Here is a 14,952-nt window from a genome sequence, read left to right on the forward strand (position 1 = left end):
TGGGTGGGCAGAGAGGGGCTCCTCAGGGTGTTCTGGGCCAACCTGTCTCCTTCCACGAATGTTCAGGTCACCCTGGCCCCCTGGAGGGTTTGGATCAGACACATCTGGGTTCCAATCCCAGCTCTGCACTTACCCACGTGCCAGCCCCAGGCTCTCTGTGAGGCTCCATTTCTCTGTCTCTAAAATGGGATTACTATCTCCTTCCCAGCCATGTGGGGATCAAATGAGGCCATGCTGGAAAGCTCACAGCCGGAAGCCTGTGCCCTGCAGGCGCCTCAGAAGTCAGAGCTAGAACAACTGTCTCGTGGAATTCTCCTTTACCTCTAACTGAAACCCTGCCCGCGGCCATCCCGGCATCTCCTTTGAGCCGGAGGTGAAGCAGACGGTTTCTGGGAACATAACCTTCTATATCGTTAAGGACCATTACTAAATGAGCTGCTCTCTTCCCCTGAGTCCAATCCCAACCCCCAGCCCGGCCTCAGCTTTCTCCTCTTGGGTCCCCAAATGTTCCAGAGTCAGTGGGAAGGCAAGCATGAAACCTGGGTTCCCTGTGGGAGCTGGCAGGCAAACAGCTGCACATTCTGTCCCCTCTCCCAGGGCTGTCTCAGTCCTTCCTAAGAGATGGCTGTGAACATTATCTGCTCTAAGGGAAGGAACCCCTCACTTCACGGAGGGGTCCAGCAGGTGGGGGGCCTCCCCAAACCCCCGACCTCTTGACCTTGCATCCCCTGCCCTCCCCAGAGCTAGGGGGCTTGGGCCTCCTGATCACTCACCACCCAGGTCCCTCTTACCAAGGGCTGGAACTTCAGGGGAGAGGGGACAGGAGAGAGAGAAAACCCTGACCTCAAGGAGCTTGCAATCTGACAGGGTGGCACAGTCCTTAGCCTCAGGCTGATGGGAGAGACAGAGACATAGGAACACCACAGGCACAAGGTCCTGGGGTGGGCACAGGGGTCTGAGGGCAAGGGGACATGATGGGCCCCCACCCTATTGCAGTGCGGAGGCCTCGGGGCTGGGAGTTATCAGCCTGGAATGCCGGGAGGTGAGCTCGGCCTGCCTGTGTTGGGCTGTCAGCAGGGCCGTCTCACGGGAGAAGACTTCCAGCCCCCTCTGGGCCATGGAGAGGACTAAATTTAGCTAGTAGACAAGGGGCTGGCCCCGCGCCCAGGGACGGCCGGGCCTTATAAAGCGCCGGCAGTCGGGGCCCGGCACGCTCTCCCAGGGCTGCTGCCCACACCCTCTCCTGTCCGCCCCTGCCCGCCGGCCAGGGCCCGGCCGCCCGCCGTGGATGAGCCACAGGACATCCTCCACCTTCAGAGCGGAGAGAAGCTTCCATTCCTCTTCCTCCTCCTCCTCGTCCTCCTCGGCCTCCTCCTCGGCCTCCCGCGCCCTCCCAGCCCAGGACCCACCCATGGAGAAGGCCTTGAGCATGTTTTCTGAGGATTTTGGCAGCTTCATGCGGCCCCACTCGGAGCCCCTGGCCTTCCCAGGCAAGTGCTCGGGGGTCCATGGGGAGGGGAGGTGCACAGGGAGGGGACACCTGCTGACACTGCTGCCAGGCCACCACCCAACACGGCTGCGGCTCCCGAGCTGCCAGGAACAGGTGCTGTACAGCTGCAGCCACGTGTGGCCACCAGGACAGATGTGGCCACAGAGACAGATGTGGCTGTGAGAACAGGCGGGCCTCCAAAGAACAGTTCTGGCCTGGGGGTCAACTGTGGCGCCAAGGGCCACATTAGGCCTGCCGCCAGGTCTTAACTGGAGCCCTGGAGAGCTACACGGGTCAGGGGGCTGGATGCATTCCCCACTCCAGGCCTGGGGCGGGTCCCTACAGTGTCAGAGGCTGGTACGTGGGGCCAGGGAGGATCTATCCACCTCTGTGCCGGTGAGTGAGGCTGGATGATGATAAAGGTGGGCTGCAAGAAGCGAGGAGGAGGGGGCAGGGTGGTTTAGGAGCAACAGCTGAGGGGGAGGTCAGGCCTGGGGGGCCGCCCCTTCTCCCAGGAGAAGGAGCCGGAAACCTGGGTTCTGGGTACAACCCTGCCCTGCGCTCAGCTCATGGCAGCCCTCCCCACAGCCCGTCCCGGGGGGCCAGGCAACATCAAGACCCTGGGAGATGCCTATGAGTTTGCAGTGGACGTGAGTGACTTCTCCCCTGAGGACATCATTGTCACCACCTCCAACAACCACATCGAAGTGCGAGCTGAGAAGGTGAGCCTGCCCTCCGCCCTGACCCTGGGCTCCACACCTGTACCCTCAGCCCAGAGTCCTCACTCCCATGCCCCATCCTGGGACCCCACACCCTGACCAGTGTACCCTCGACCCCCCGGGACAAACTGGAGCTCCTGCTCCTGTAGCCCATGGGCCACAGGAGCCCCATTACTGCCTCTCTCTGCCCCGAGGCGCCAAGATCCTTTCTTCAGGAGCCACGGGCAGCTGAGGAAGCCACCCGGGATTGGAGGAGGGGTGGAGGGAGGTGGGCGGGGGCACCTGAGGAGGTGAGGTGAGAAGATGGGATAAGAGGAGGGAGAGAGTGGCTGAGGGAGGCAGGCATGTGGGTGGGGGGGCTCACCTGGGCAGCTGGGAGGAGGAGCTCCCCCACATGACATGCCTCAAGTCCTCTTCCCTCCTGGACCCAGAGGCCCAGCCCATATCTTGAGACCCCCGAATTGGGCCCAAGCCTGGGCAGAGGCCCTGAAGTCCAGGGTCACACACATTTCAAACCCCGCATTCCCTCCACCCACGGGTCTCAGGGTCACTGGGTCACTAGGGTCTCTGAGTCTCAGCTCCCAGAAGGCCTGCACCCTGGAGGAGGGTGTGGCCCTGGCTGAACAGGGATGCTGCCCCGGAGGGGGCCAGTGCCACAGCTGCTCCTTAGAGAAGAGGGTCTGCCCAAGGCTCCCTCTGGATCCGCCATGGTCCAGCTTCCTCCACTGAGCATGGGAGGTTGGATGGCTGGGCACCCCCATCAGGGAAGCCAAGGACTGTGGGCAGCAGGACCAGAGGGCAGCACGTGCCGGCCCTGCCACCCCCCCTACCCAGTGACTCAGCCACCCCAGCTCGTCTGGACACTCTGTGCTGGCTGAGTGGCGGGGGAGGGGCCGCCGGCCCAGCCCCGGCCGTGGACACCCGCGTATCTGGGTACCCAGGAGGACTCGGCTCTGCTCTGCGCCACCTTCTTGTTGCTCAGAAGCCCCAGATTCTGCCACTGAGCCTCCTCCCTCTCTGAGCTCTGCCCCCCAAACCCTAGCCTACCCACTAGACCCACCGGAGCTCCTCTAAGCACCTCTGTACCTGTTCCTGCATAGCCCCCAGCCCCCGGCCACCACTGCCAGGCCTCTGTACCTGAGAGCAGAACCTCTCAGCATGTAGGGGTCCACCTGGGGTTAGACTGGGGAGTGGGGACTGTGGCTTGACGTGAGCAGGACAAGGGTGGGAGGCAGCCTGCCCTGACCCACCACGCCTTCCCCAGCTGGCAGCTGACGGCACCGTCATGAACACCTTCGCTCACAAGTGCCAACTGCCAGAGGATGTGGACCCCACATCGGTGACCTCGGCTCTGAGGGAGGATGGCAGCCTCACCATCCGGGCTCGGCGCCAACCACACACAGAGCACGTCCAGCAGACCTTCCGGACGGAGATAAAAATCTGAGGGCCTCCCCCTTCCCCTGCCCTCCCCCGACTCACCCATCTTCTCCACCCTGGCCCACCAGAGAGGTTTTCCTTACCCCCTCACAACAACATCCAAGACATCTCAGCCCCGGTTCCAGGCCCTGACACCCCCTCCCCAGACCCCAGGTGGGTCACCACCAAATGAGGCCTTCTGCTCTACTCAGGGCAGGTCAGGGTCCCCCTTGCCTCACCTGTGGCCCCAGTCAATCCAGAATAAAGGGCTTGGATTGAGGAAAGGGAGATCCCAGAGAACCCATGCTGGGGAAGGGGGATGGGGACAGGTAGGATCTCTGGGCAAACAATCTGCAGGACAGACAGACAGACAGACAGACAGACAAAATTCTTTGATCTCTGGAGTCTCTGTAGGGCAGGGGCAGGGGCACTGGGGACCTGGGACCCCCTTAGCCAAGGGGAGTGGGAGAAGCAGAGGGCCATCAGAAGGAGAGGTGCCTATCTAAACTGAACTGCCCAGGGGCCCAGGGAGGCCAGAAGGAGACAGCTGTGATGGTCAGCCTCCCTTCTGCCTTCCTCCAGGCCCCAAACCAGCCACCAGGCCACCTGCCCACAAGATGCCGCATCCTGCCAGCTGTGCCAGGGCAGAGCTACCTTGTGTCTGTATATAGATGGGATTTTTCCAATACAGCTGGTTGGTGATAAACTGTGTGAGCCGTCTGTTACCTGCTCATGCCCCCAGGTGACGCTGGGCCGAGGGGTAGGGTGGGTCCACCTCCCTGCCACCCAGAGGCCTGAGCTCCCAGGGCTGCCTCCACTGCAGACAGGTAACCCAAAATGCAGAGCGTAGATGGGACTTTGGGTCCTAAGGGTTGGATCCCAGCTTCTTGCCAACCTTCCCCTGTGGCCAGGCACCTCCCCCATCCTTCCCCTCTTTAATCTGTGAATCTATAGCCTTGATGTGTGTATACCAAACACACACAGACACCCACACATGCAGACACACACACACACACACACACACACATCCTTGTCCTTCAAATACTAAGCATTACCAGTAGTTGAAGCAGAATTCAGAACATTCTAAACTCAGATTTACAATCTTCATTTTCATCAGTGGGGGCACTGAGTCTCTGAGCAGTTGAATGCCCAGCTTAACTACTGATTGTTGCATTTGAACCCAGGATATTAGAAGTGGCTCTCAAACCGCTCCCCGACCCCTCTGTGCAGTGGGGAGTAGTTCCCCTCATTCTGCCTCCCTTGGCCTGTGCATCTTGCCAACGCATCTTCCTGCCAGAGAACGCCCACATCAGAGGGTGGAAGCCTCCACCCCAGCTCCCTCCTACTTCCCAGGCCAGGGCAAGGGCCTCCAGTCAGCCTTCATTCTGGGAAGCCCCAGCTGCCCCCATGACTCTGGCTCAGTGTCATACAGAAGCAGGGGTGAGGGGGAAAGGTGGTTCACAGTTAGTCAGGGCCCCTGGGGCAAGTGGCAGGGCCAGCTTTGGCCCCTGGCACATCTTGGGTCAGTGTTCTGCAAGGTGGCCTCTCACCTATGCCATTCTGTGGCCCTTAGGGGATGACTGGTGGGGGGCATGGGATAGTCCTGGCATTGTACACTGCACACACAATAAACAACAGAATCACGGACTTCTGGAGACCACCTGCCTGAAGTTCTCAGACTCGGGGTGAGGCTGGAGGCAGCAGGAGTGGGAAGACCCAGGGTAAACATACACACCTTTCTTGAGATTTGGGGGCAGAGGTGGTAGCTAAAGACCTCACAGAAATGTGGGTGTCCACTGGTCACCTGCCTTGGCTCCCAGACCCAGTTGGGCAGTAATCCGGGAACTATGTCCATGAAAAACTTTGCATCACCTTCTCTTCCAACCGCCAGCCCCCGCTACTGCCTACCAGGCATTGTCCCAGGCACAGGGACACCAAAAGATGGGCCAGCTGCACTGGGTTGCCTGCCCTCTTGAAGCCTATCTTGTACCAGATGAGTTCTGAGGACCAGAGAGGCTGAGTGACTCTCCTAGGATCACACAGTCCCAGGGGCAAAGCCTGGCTGGAATCTGGCTGGGCAGCTGACTAGTTCAGGGAGTGCTCTTGGAGGTACCTACACACACACCCCAAACACACCATCAGGTGCTACTGAAATCAGAGTGCCAGGCGCTCCCCAGTGTAGCCGCACACCAAAGGAGGCAAGGGCTTGAGGGGGCTCGTTATTTCCAGCCTCTGTGACTCACTGATTCCACTGGGCTATTTGCAGCCCGACACTCATCTGCGTGGAGTTGGGGGGAGGAGCAGGACCAGCTTTCCCTGCTCCTTCGACCCCTACTTGGGGTCAGGCTCACCTTGGCATCCCAACCCCAGCAGCGTCCCTCGCTGAGCCGCTGAGCCGCTGAGCCGGGGAAGCTGGGCCGCGGGCGGCCCTGGCTGGGAAAGAGGGCGGCTCCCCAAGTGGCCAGTGGGGCCGAATACTCCCCACCCGGCAGACTCCAACAGCCCCCTCTCCAGGGCTCGGTTTTAGGAGATGAGGGCTGCGCAGCAGACAGAACCAGGGGTGGGGGGGCCGGGTTGGGAGTGGGCGCGTCTAGACTGAAGGAGCCCTCCTGTCAAGGTGACCCTGCGAAAGAGGGGGGGCGGGGAGGTGGGACCTGCAGGCTGTCTTTCATTGGCTCCACCCACTGGCTCCCCGGCTGGCTGCCGCCGCTGCACTTTGTCTCCACGCACCCCCTACCCTTTCCAGGCTAAATATAGGCCTGGCGGCTGGCCCTGCGCCCCGCCCCCACCCCGGGAAGAATAATTATAGCAGCCCCATTCATTGAGCACCTAGCGTGTGCCAAACACACTGCTCATCCCCACAACAGTCCCACAAGGTGGGTAGCAAGGACAATAGGAGGTTCAGAGAGGTCAAGCAACTGGCCCAAGGTCACCCAGCTTGGAAGTGACATGGCTAGAATTTGAATCCTTATGTATGGCTCTAAAAGTCCTCTAAATCCAAAGGGCAGAGGCACCTCCCCTGTCCCCATCTTGTACAAGAAAGGGGAGTTCCTACCTCCTTTGCTTTCGAGGTGGGCATGGACAGGAGGCAGGGAAGATTGAAAAGACGCAGCCTTCCAAGGTTAGAGACCCATGAGAAGGTCCAGCTCAGGTGGTGCCAGAGGGGTGTGGAGGACCTAGGAGGTTCCATCACTTTAAAAATCCTAGCCCAGGCCAGAAACTTCCTCCTCCAGAAAGTCCTCCAGAGCTACCAGCTCAGAGTCACAGAGCCCAAGAACCCTAGGCCCAAAACTTATCTTTAAAAGAAATTCAAACTAGGGGGTAGGCATAGTTCAGTGGTAGAGAATATGCGTAGCATGTATGAGTTCCTGGGTTCAATCCCCAGTCCCTCCATTTAAAAAAAAGAAAAGAAAAGAAAAGAAGAAACTCAAACTCAGACAAAAGGAGCACATGTGTGAGGGCTGAGGGAAGACCCTGAGGCTTGATTGGCCAGCCCTGTCTCCTCTGGGAGTCACACCAAAATCCTTAAGGTTTGATGGGGAGACCTCGGCCCAGGGAGGGTTAGGGCCTTGCCCAGGGTCACACAGGCAGTGGTAGAGATGAGATGGAGACCCAGGCTTCCAGAACTTCAGACCAGAGCTTCTGTACCAGATGAACCCCCTTCCCATCACCATGTCCACCCTTCCCTGACCCACCTCCCACATTGTACCCCTCCCTCTCCTGCCTCCATCCACTTCCATCTGCCTTGGACCCTGGTTCTGCAGTGCAGAAGATGCGTTATTCTGTCCCCTTGCTCCCAAGCCCGGCATGGGAAAGGAGCTAAGCAAATGTTTGTAGAATTTTTTTAAAAGCTAACAATCCTCAGTAAAGAGTGGAGGGTCAATTGTGGACTCTGGAGCCACACCACCTGGGTTCAAATCTTGACTCTGCCGCTTTTGAGCTGTGTAATCTTGAGTAAGTAACTTAATCTCTCTGTGCCTCAGTTGCCCTATCTGTAAAATGGTGCTAATAGGATCCACCTGCTACGGTTGTTTTGAATGCCCTTAAAGGGCTTGGCACATGGTTGTTGACTGTAGCTCACATATGCCATGCATTAGAAACACTCAGAAGGGCTCCTTTAGAGCCCTGTTATTTAATTTAGATTTGGAGCCTGACATCCCACCTCACTCACACTGTCCCTGGCTCCACTGAGACCAGGACTTGGGCTGGGAGGGCAGAGAAGTTGCCCTGTACCTGGGGTCTTCTCTCCAGGAAAAGCAGGTGAAGGCACGGCTAAAAGGTAGGTTCTTTCTTGGAAGAACTCTCTGGGCCCCGGGAGTGGAGGTGGAGGAAAGAAGCCCCTGGAAGCCTTAGTTTCCTCATGTGTAAATAAAGATCAGCTACCACCCTCCCAGGGCTGCTGTGAGGAACTGAAGAGAGATGGTATTTTAGTAGAAGTTCAATAAATGCTAAGCTGTTAAAAGCACGGTGCTTGTTTTCTGAACAAGGAAAACCAAGCTTCCACTACCCTACCCTTCCCCCACCCCGACCCTCCCCCCACCAAACAAGAGTGGGTCCTGAGGGTCATGGTGACTTGAGTCCACTGGGTTGATGCCCGAGGCAGGAGTTCCTGGGCAAGGGAGGGGGTGCTGTTTACAGTCAGCACAGCTGGCCTGGGGCTCACTGTGAGCAGCCAGCCAGGCCAGTCCTGAGCTCTGAGGCCCTCCAGGGCTGGACCCAGGGGCACCCTTCCATGGAGGTGGTTGAACAGCCCCTCACAGGACTGTGGTGAAAAGACTGAACTGTTCTCCTCCACCTGTGTGCCCCTTCTCAGTGAGGGCCTCACTCACTTGTTCGATTCCCAAATACTCCCTGCACACTGCCAAGCCCTAGGCTGGGTCCTTGGAGAATGCTCATTCTTTTTTCACTCATTCAACAAATATGAACAGAACACCTACAGCATAATATGGGGTGATGATGCTATGTCACACTCCCTGGGGTTTGGATTTGGGCTCTGCCTCTTTCTAATTGGTGGTCTTGGGCAAGTCATTTCATTCCCCTGTGCCTCAGTTTCTTCATCTGTAAAATGGCAACAAAATTTGTACCCACATCACAGGTCTGGTGAGAGAGGAGCTGAGGTACTGTGTGGTGCATATAAAGATATCAATAGCCATTATTCTGGATGAGAGGAATGTTGGTTAGAGTGAAAGGTTGGTTTCTGAAAACTTGATCCCCCTGGGCGGCTGGCCCCATAGCGTTGGCCCCTCACCCGCAGATTCCACCCTCTCCACTCAGACCAGGAGGTGATGCCCTCCAGTCTGATGATAGGGTGCCACCTGCTGGCGAAAAGTGAGACCTGCAGCCACAGGCCTCACCCTTTTCCTTATGGGTCTCAAACTCCCTTTGCAGACATGTCTTTGGGCTCTTCTAGTCCAGTGATTCTCAGCGAGGGAAGGAGAGAGGAGGGGGTGTATATGACCCAGATTATTCTGTCACCACCTCTCTAGTTTGGACCATCACCTCCCTTTTGGCTGGATTAAGGTGCAGTCTTCTCAGCTTCCTCCCCTGCTTTCCTATCCCAGCATAAGAGCTAAGAGGAATTTTTTTTTAAGGTAGATCTGGTCATGTCACTCTCTGCTCACAATTTCCAACAGTCCCCGTCTCAGAATCAAATGCAAAGATATCATCGTGGCCTGCAAAGCCTCATGTGATATGGTCCCTGTCACTTCTCTGGCTTCTCTGCTTCGTGTGTGTGTGTGTGTGTGTGTGTGTGTGTGTGTGTGTGTGTGTGTATGCACACACATTGTCTCCCCCAGCTGGAGGATAAGCTCCTTTATGACCAGACCTTGTCCATCTTATCACTGCACCATCCCAAGGTCTAGCCCAGAGCTTAGCACACAGTGAGTGTCTAGAAATAGTGAATGAATGAATACTCCAGCCAGACTGAATGACTTTGGCCTTTCTTCCTGAAACATGCCCCACCCCTGCCCCCTTGCCTTTGTATGACTCACTCACTGGTCAGATCTTAGTTTGGAAATCACTTCCTGCAGGAAGCCCTCCCTGATCTCCTCTCCAGAGTGAGCTGGGGACCCTCTCCAGCCCCATCATCATTCTGTGTGCCCTTACTGTTGCACTTATTTGAAGCTACAGCTACAGGCACTTTCTTCCTTGCCTCCCCAACCAGGCAGTGAGCTTCTTGAGGACAGGGTTATGTCTGCTCTCTCTAGATCCCCTTGGTCTAGAAGAGACCCTGCCAGGATGTGAGGCTGTCTGCTCTACAGTGAGGAGCAAGAACTTGAGCACCAGGCTGGCCTAGGTTCTAATCCCAACTGGCCCAGTCTGTGGGACCTTGAGGGCATTCCTCAATCTGTCTGTCTCGGCTCCCTAACCAGTGAGAGGGATACAAAAATAGTGCTTCCCTATACTGGCACTTGGAGACTGTTAGCTCCTGGCACAGAGCAAATGGTCCATCTATGTTAGCCACTAGTGTTTGTAGGAAAGTAGTAAAATAGTCATTGAATAAATGAACATTTAGCAATTTTAACCTAAGAGCCTTGAGACACTCTCCAGCTGAGTTCCACACAGCTCTGTGCATCTCTCAGACCTACACCTACCCTCACAGCAACCCCCGCTTCCTTTTGGGGACCATGACCGCCTGGTGGGGCAGAGACTAAGCCCCCAACTGTTTTCTGTATCCCTAAGAGGCAGGATGGGCCTGGTATGCAGAAGATGCTCAATAAATAATGTCTCTTGTTTCCATTTGTTCAAACATGATACTCCATTCCCTTTCTGTGCACTTCCGCCCCATCTTGACAAGCCATTTCTGCTTATTTCCCATCCCACCTGGGCCCTTGAACTTCCCATCCTGTGTGCCGTACCCACCTGGTGATCCCTGGTGACCTACACACTTGCATGCGTGCCAAGATGACAACAGCCAATGTGCAGCACCTGCCCGTTGTGCTGGGGATGGGTCCTGACTCCTGCTCTGGGATGGGATGCCAACCCGGTGGCTTGAGCGAAGATGGTTCTCAGTGCTGGCTCCTTCTCATCTTTTAGATCATATTTTGTTACCCACTCAGAGGCCTTTCCCAACCACTGTGTCAGAAAAGCTCTCTACCTCCTCATTTTCCACCCCAGCACCTGGTCTCAGTTCCTACACAGCACTCGTTACACTGTTCAAAACCATCTTTATTCAGTTGTTTAACCTTTCTCCCCCACCTCCAAGAATACTAGCTCCAAGAAAGCTATATCTTCTCTAGGCTTTGAAGGGCCCGGCACGTGGAACATGCTGCATTAGAATTTGCTGTGGGAATGAGTTAGTCTCTTTCCATGTGGCGGTGCCTTACCCTGCTTCCAATGAAAGGCTAACAAAGACAGAAAGGAAGGAGTACATAGGATACTCTTGAGTGCGTCCCGTTTCAGATGGCCTTTAGGGATCTGATGTCCCTTCCTTGGCTCAAGCACAAAAGACTTCTGCTTGGCTGGGGAAGAGGGAGTGGACCCTGGAAATTGCATCCACTGTGCCCCGGAGCCTGGGGTGCCAGCCCCTTCCTCTCACAGCCAGCCCCTTCCGGTTAATCAGTCTGCGCGCAGACACAGGAAGAGAGGGCTTTAAGTGAGCCTATGACTCTTCCCCAAGCTGAAGACCTCTTCACAGGGCTCCCCTTGGCTTCAGGAACCTCCGGGAGGGAGGGTGGGCTGGCTGGGGAGGCAGCTGGGGCTACAGTTTCTCTGCAGGGTGGCAGGGTGCCCGTGGCCTGGGCAAGGCCCCCATCACTTGTGGGTGCCTCCTGAGTCAGATGAGGCTGGTTTCCCCCACAGAACAAGATGTAGGTCTTCATTGGAGGGATGACAGATCCTAGGTTGGGACTCAGAGCTCGGAGTGGTGCTGGGGGCGCTGCCAGGGACAGCTGTTTCCCATGAGCACAGTCGATAACGAAAGTTAGGTGAGCTTTGGGGATGGTCTTCTGATGGCGAGCTGGCTTTCCATCTAGAGGGAAGGGAAAAATCAAAAGTTTGTGTTAGCACAGCAAAGGATGTGGTTTCATGAAGTCATTTGTTCATTCACTCAACAAAGATTTAACTGCGCATTGGTGGACACACAGTGACGGGAAGACAGTGGGGCCTAAGTGCAGGCATCTTTCAGCATTGGGGAGACCTGCGATTAAACCTAGCTTCCCCCTGTATCAGCCCTCCGCCTTCCAGGAGCACAGAGCCCACTGCATCAGAGCCTGTCAACTCCACTGGACACACCAACTGCCTGGGCGTCTTGTTACCAGGCAGATTCTCATACAGTGGGTCTGGGGCAGGGCCTGAGGGTCTGCATTCTAACAAGCTCCCAGGGATGTCAGTGCTGAAGGTCCACGGACTGTGCTGAGTGAGTAGTGAGAGAAAAGTCTCGGCCACATTTTACAGATGAGGAAACTGAGGCTCTGCTAATGCAAATGTTGATGGTTCTCAGGGAGCACTGAGCTGTTCTCCCCCTTCCTGAATAATCTTATCTACTGATCCCGGCCGCTCTGGGGATCCCGGCTCTGTCCTCTCCACCAAACAGGGAGAAGACGCCATGAACCAAACCAATCAATCAATTTCTCAATCAAGCAAGTGCCAGAGCAGGTCTCTGTGAATCCAAAGCCTGTGCTCTTAGAAAAGTAACGTTTCAAGTTACCCAAATAATAAACAAATCCATTCTCTTAATTATGTGCTCCTCGCCTCGACACAGTCTCAGAAGGAAGCTTACGTTCTGGTAGGTTGGTTAACACAGGAAATATGGTTGACCCTTGAACAACACAGGTTTGAACTGGAGGTCCACTTGTACTCGGATTTTTTTGATAAATACCAATTACCACACAACCCCAATGGGTTGAATCGGTGGATGTGGAAACTTGGATGTGGAGGGACGACAGTATACGGTAGTTAAATGCAGATTTTTGACTGTACGCAGGGTCAGTGCCCCCAACCCTTGCCATGTTCAAGGGTCAACTGTAGATAAAGCCCACCCATGGCTTAAGAATCCTGGCAGCCCCAGACGGAGGGTATCTGCCCTCTGCCTCCAGCCTCCCGACGGCCTCCCCAGTGCCCTCAGCTGCAGGGCTGAGGCCCTCTCTGCCACCTCTTACCTGAGCTGGTCTCCAGGTCTGTCTCAAGGCCCTTGACTTTGGAGCTGACTCTCTGGTCCTGGGGGTCTTCTGAGGGGGCTGTTACTGTTGCCATAGCGCCTCGCTTAGCACTAGCAGAAGGAGCAGTTTTCGGCAGCCTCTTCCAGGATGCAGCTCCCCACCCAAGGACCAGACCTTTTATGTTTACTGGATCCGGATCTGCTGAGTGAATTCCACCAGGAGCCACAGGAACTGGCCTGGGGCAGTTGAGGGATTGTTTTGATCCACTGGGGTTATGTCAACAGGATTGCTGTCGGGTCCCTGGGAGGCGGGCCTTCTACCAAACAGACACGATTTCTTCCAACTCCAGCTGCTTCCTCGCTTAGGACAAGCCTTGGAACCTTCTCACCCAGGCCTCGGTTTCCCAAAACTCAGTCATTGGCTGCCTCCCCAGTTTTCAGTTGTTTTGTTTTGCTTTTTCCTGCCTAAGAACTACGTGGAACACTACCTACTTAATATGTCTCAGTCTGTTTAAGCAGCGATAGACTGGGGAATTAAGCCACAAACACTTGTTTCTCACGCTTCTGGATGCTGGAAGTCCAAGGTCCAGGTGCCTGCAGAGTCCAGTGTTTGGTGAGGCTCTGCTCGTTGGATCATGGATGGCTGCCTTCACTGTGTCTTCACCTGGCAGAAAGCACAAGAAAGCTCTCTGGGGTCTCTTTTTATAAGGGTGCTAATCCCATCTCGAGGGCTCCACCCTCATGACTTTAGCTCTCAGAAGCCCCACCTCCTAATCGCATCACACTGGGGATTAGGTCTCAAAATACCAATTGGGAAGACGCATCCCGTCTACAGCATCTTGCAAGTCAATCAACTGTTTATTTTTATTTTTATTTATTTACTTAAAAAATTTAATACATTTTTAATTACTTTTTTTTAATGGAAGGACTGGGGATTGAATCCAGGACCTCATGCATACCAAGTATGTGCCCTACCACTGAGTTATACCCACCCTCCTCAATGAACTGTTTTTAACTGAAAAAGAAAAATATTTGTTGATTGACAAAAATGCACAAAATAAAAATTGTTTTACTTAGTGGGTTTACTGAGGCCTTAAGCCCAGGAGATAGTCTCTCAGATAGCTAGCTCTGAGGGACTGTTCTGAAGAGGTAGGGAGGAGCCAGGACATACTGGAGTTTTTGCCAGAAAAACAAAAACAAAAACAAAAACAAAAATAAAATCAAACAAACCAAAAAACCCCAAACAGATAGAACATCAAAAGATGACTGTTAAAGAAAACAAGACATCTCAAGTTGATACATTTGGCGCTTTTTTATGTATGGGAAGATGCAAGGGTCTGGGCTTATTGAAATTATTCCTTTGGTGTGCAACTTAACTCTCTAGGGCCAGTATCCTGTTTTTCTCCATCCTGAATCCCCTCAGGGTGTATGTACCATTGGAGGTGGCTACGGGAGCTGATGGCTTGATGGCAGCCACATCCTTTGTTTACTGATATGGAGGCCCACATACCTTCAGAGGAAAATTGGTATTGCTTCATTAAATGGAAACAGTATAACTACTGTAAGTAAGAAGTAACTATGTATGGTAGAAGAATAATGGTACTCCAAAAATGTCCATGACCTAATCCCCAGACCCTGTGAAAATGCTACCTTTGCAGGTGTGATTAAGGATATTCTGATTCTGACACCAACTTTGATGTGGCCTTTTTTCCCCCACAGTACCGAACTAGCTCAGTTCTGCACTACCCAGTGATAGCTTCGGCTCTCACAGGTTAAGGGCTCAGTCCTACAAAACTACCCCTGCCACAGACACCAGTCACAAGTCCTTGTTGTCACCTGTGCTTCTGGCCTATAGATGGGAGGTTCCTAGAGCCTCCTCCTTGGGTTTGATCAGTTTGCCAGAGCAGCTCATGGAACTCAGAGAAACATGTTACTTACTAGATGACCAGTTTATTTCGAAAGAATATAACTCAGGAACAGCCAGATGGAAGAGTTGCATAGGGCGAGGTATGTGGGATGGGCAAGGAGGTTCCATGCGCTCTGAGAGGACCACTCTTCCCCAGTCTCCACGTGTTCACCAATCCGGAAGCTCTCTGAACCTTGTTCTTTTGGGTTTTAATGGAGGCTTAATTACATAGGCACGGTTGATTAAATCACTGGCCATATGTGATTGAACTCTATCTCCAGCCCCTCTTGCTACCCCGGAGGTCAGTCGGTGGGTGGGACTAACA

The 14,952-nt window shown here is 54.6% G+C and overlaps 2 protein-coding genes across 2 annotated transcripts; one reads left to right on the forward strand and one right to left on the reverse strand.

Moving 5' to 3' along the window:
- Window positions 1-1,198: 1,198 nt before the first annotated feature.
- On the forward strand, window positions 1,199-4,335 carry HSPB7 (heat shock protein family B (small) member 7). Its single transcript, XM_011000890.3, has 3 exons — window positions 1,199-1,490; window positions 2,078-2,211; window positions 3,473-4,335. The coding sequence occupies exons 1-3, from the start codon at window positions 1,289-1,291 to the stop codon at window positions 3,650-3,652; spliced, it is 516 nt and encodes a 171-aa protein (XP_010999192.1). The 5' UTR covers window positions 1,199-1,288; the 3' UTR covers window positions 3,653-4,335.
- A 6,435-nt stretch (window positions 4,336-10,770) lies between these two features.
- Window positions 10,771-12,981, reverse strand: SRARP (steroid receptor associated and regulated protein). The gene is made up of 2 exons (XM_011000889.3): window positions 12,723-12,981; window positions 10,771-11,593 (listed from the first exon to the last, which is right to left on the reverse strand). The coding sequence occupies exons 1-2, from the start codon at window positions 12,814-12,816 to the stop codon at window positions 11,178-11,180; spliced, it is 510 nt and encodes a 169-aa protein (XP_010999191.2). The 5' UTR covers window positions 12,817-12,981; the 3' UTR covers window positions 10,771-11,177.
- Window positions 12,982-14,952: the final 1,971 nt, after the last annotated feature.

This window comes from Camelus dromedarius, chromosome 14, assembly GCF_036321535.1.
Source record: "Camelus dromedarius isolate mCamDro1 chromosome 14, mCamDro1.pat, whole genome shotgun sequence".
NCBI classification, from domain to species: domain Eukaryota; kingdom Metazoa; phylum Chordata; class Mammalia; order Artiodactyla; family Camelidae; genus Camelus; species Camelus dromedarius.